General features: G+C 36.8%; 1 protein-coding gene across 1 annotated transcript; it reads left to right on the top strand.

Moving 5' to 3' along the window:
• Positions 972-2,103, top strand: LOC110269513. Its single transcript, XM_021117396.1, has 2 exons — positions 972-1,875; positions 1,979-2,103. Exons 1-2 carry the CDS (start codon positions 1,155-1,157, stop codon positions 2,101-2,103), a joined length of 846 nt encoding a protein of 281 aa, XP_020973055.1. The 5' UTR covers positions 972-1,154.

Below are 2,479 nucleotides of genomic sequence, written 5' to 3'. Positions count from 1 at the left end.
ATTAATTTTAGTTATGGAAGATAGTATTAATCAAGAAGCAACTGCTGATAACAATGATTCTGTGAATAATAACATGCCTGCCGATACTTCTATTTCGAATGATGCTGCTAATCCTAATTCACGTAGTGCTAACGATAGTTAGTCACAAGGTTCTTCGAACCTTAGGGGAAAAACAGATTTAGCTTGGAAATATGTTGCTCTACAAACAGTGAATGGAAAACCACAGTATCAATATTTATTTTGTCTACAAGTTTTCAATGGAGGTGGAATTCACAGGATGAAGAAACATCTAGCAAAGATTACCGGAGACGTGAAAAAATGTCCTAAAGTTCCATATGATGTGGAAAAACAGATGGAAAATTTGTTGAAAGATATTCAGGCCAGCAAAAAGAAAAGAAAAGTAAGTTTTGGTGAAGAGGGTGGTGATGAGGTAGAGGATGCAATTGATGAGGCAATCCAAGAAGAACAGGAACAGCAGCGTACCTCGAATCAGCAAGGAGTTGGAGGCGATCCAAAGAAAAAAGCCAAAGTCATTCCTCCTATGTTTGCACCAAGAACAACTCCAGGAGCTCAACCAAGTATTAAGAGTGTTTTGCAAAACAAAGAGGCGATACACGAGGTTGATAAACGATTTGCTCGGTGGCTTTTGGATTGTAAAATTCCATTTAATGCTGTGATGTCGCCATATTTCCAAGATATGTTGGATGGTGTTGCTGGTATTGGACCTGGTTACAAGGGGCCTTCTTATGATAAGTTAAGGGTTCATTTGTTGGCTGATCTTAAAAGAGAAAGTCAAATGCTAGTTGATAGTTATAGGAGTGCATGGAAGGAAACTGGATGTACCCTCATGGCTGATGGTTGGACAGATCAAAGACAAAGGACGTTAATCAATTTCTTGGTGTATTGTTCTAAAGGTTTGTGCTTTGTGAAATCAGTAGATGCTTTCAGTATGGTAAAAAAATGCTTCACACTTGTGTACTTTGTTTTCTGAGGTGATTGAATGGATTGGCCCAAATAATATTGTGCATGTTGTGACTGACAATGCGGCCAATTATGTTGCTGCTGGTAGGCTTATCAATAGAAAATATGATAATATCTATTGGTCACCATGTGCTGCTCATTGCCTTAATCTTATTTTAAAAGATATAAGCAGCATGGCGCATATTTCTAACCTTGCAACTCGTGCTTCAAAGATCACAGTATTTGTATACAATCATACGGTTTTCTTATCTTGGCTAAGACAAAGACCTCATTGGAGAGAAATTGTACGTCCTGGTGCAACCCGGTTTGCAACTGTGTTTATTACATTGAAGAGCATCTTTGATCGTAAAAAGGAGTTGCAACAATTGGTTGTAGATTCAATTTTCACTGATCACAAATTAGGAAGGAGTGCTACTGGTAGAGCTGTGAGTGCTATCATTCTGGACGCCAAATTTTGGGACGATTGCTTTACTGTATGTAAACTTGTGGGCCCTCTGATTTACTTGCTGAGGGTTGTTGATGCTGATGACCCCCCATCTTTGGGGTATGTTTATGAAGGAATGCTAAGGGCAGAAGATGCAATTAAGGAGATGTTTAGGCAATCCAAGACTGCATATCAGCCGTACACAGATATTATCAACTCAAGATGGGACAAGCATTTGAAGAAAGATCTTCATGCGGCAGCTTACTTCCTGAATCCTAAATTCTTTTTTAATGAAAATTATAAAGAAGCACCTGATGTTATGCGAGGTTTGCTTGATCTTGTTACCTTGTATTGCAAGTATAACAATTTGGATTCAGTTCAGGCAATGAAAGAAATACATTTATATAGAGATCGGAAGGAAAGTTTTGATAGACAAGAAGTTATTCCAGCTGCATCTGAACTTAAGCCTGGTAAGAATATGGTTGAATATTTGTTTAATCAATAGTAACTTGTTTTGAGCTCCTATGTTCTTAATTAATATCTTATAATATGTTATGGTTTTATAATTGGTAGATGAATGGTGGAGGTTATTCGGAGGCTCTGCTCCATGTCTACAAAAGATAGCTGTTCGCATTCTTAGCCAAGCATCTGCTTCTTCTGGGTGTGAGAGAAATTGGAGATCTTCACTTACTTCCTGAATCCTAAATTCTTTTTTAATGAAAATTATAAAGAAGCACCTGATGTTATGCGAGGTTTGCTTGATCTTGTTACCTTGTATTGCAAGTGAAACAATTTGGATTCAGTTGAGGCAATGAAAGAAATACATTTATATAGAGATCGGAAGGAAAGCTTTGATAGACCAGAAGCTATTCGAGCTGCATCTAAACTTAAGCCTGGTAATAATATTTGAATATTTGTTTAATTAATAGTAACTTGTTTTATGCTTATATGTTTTTAATTGATAACTTTTAATATGTTATGGTTTTATAATTGGTAGATGAATGGTGGAGGTTATTCAATAGTTCTGCTTCATATTTACAAAGGATAGTTGTTCGCATTCTTAGCCAAGCATCT

This window comes from Arachis ipaensis, chromosome B03, assembly GCF_000816755.2.
Source record: "Arachis ipaensis cultivar K30076 chromosome B03, Araip1.1, whole genome shotgun sequence".
NCBI lineage: Eukaryota > Viridiplantae > Streptophyta > Magnoliopsida > Fabales > Fabaceae > Arachis > Arachis ipaensis.
This window is presented reverse-complemented; position numbering and strand designations above follow the sequence as displayed.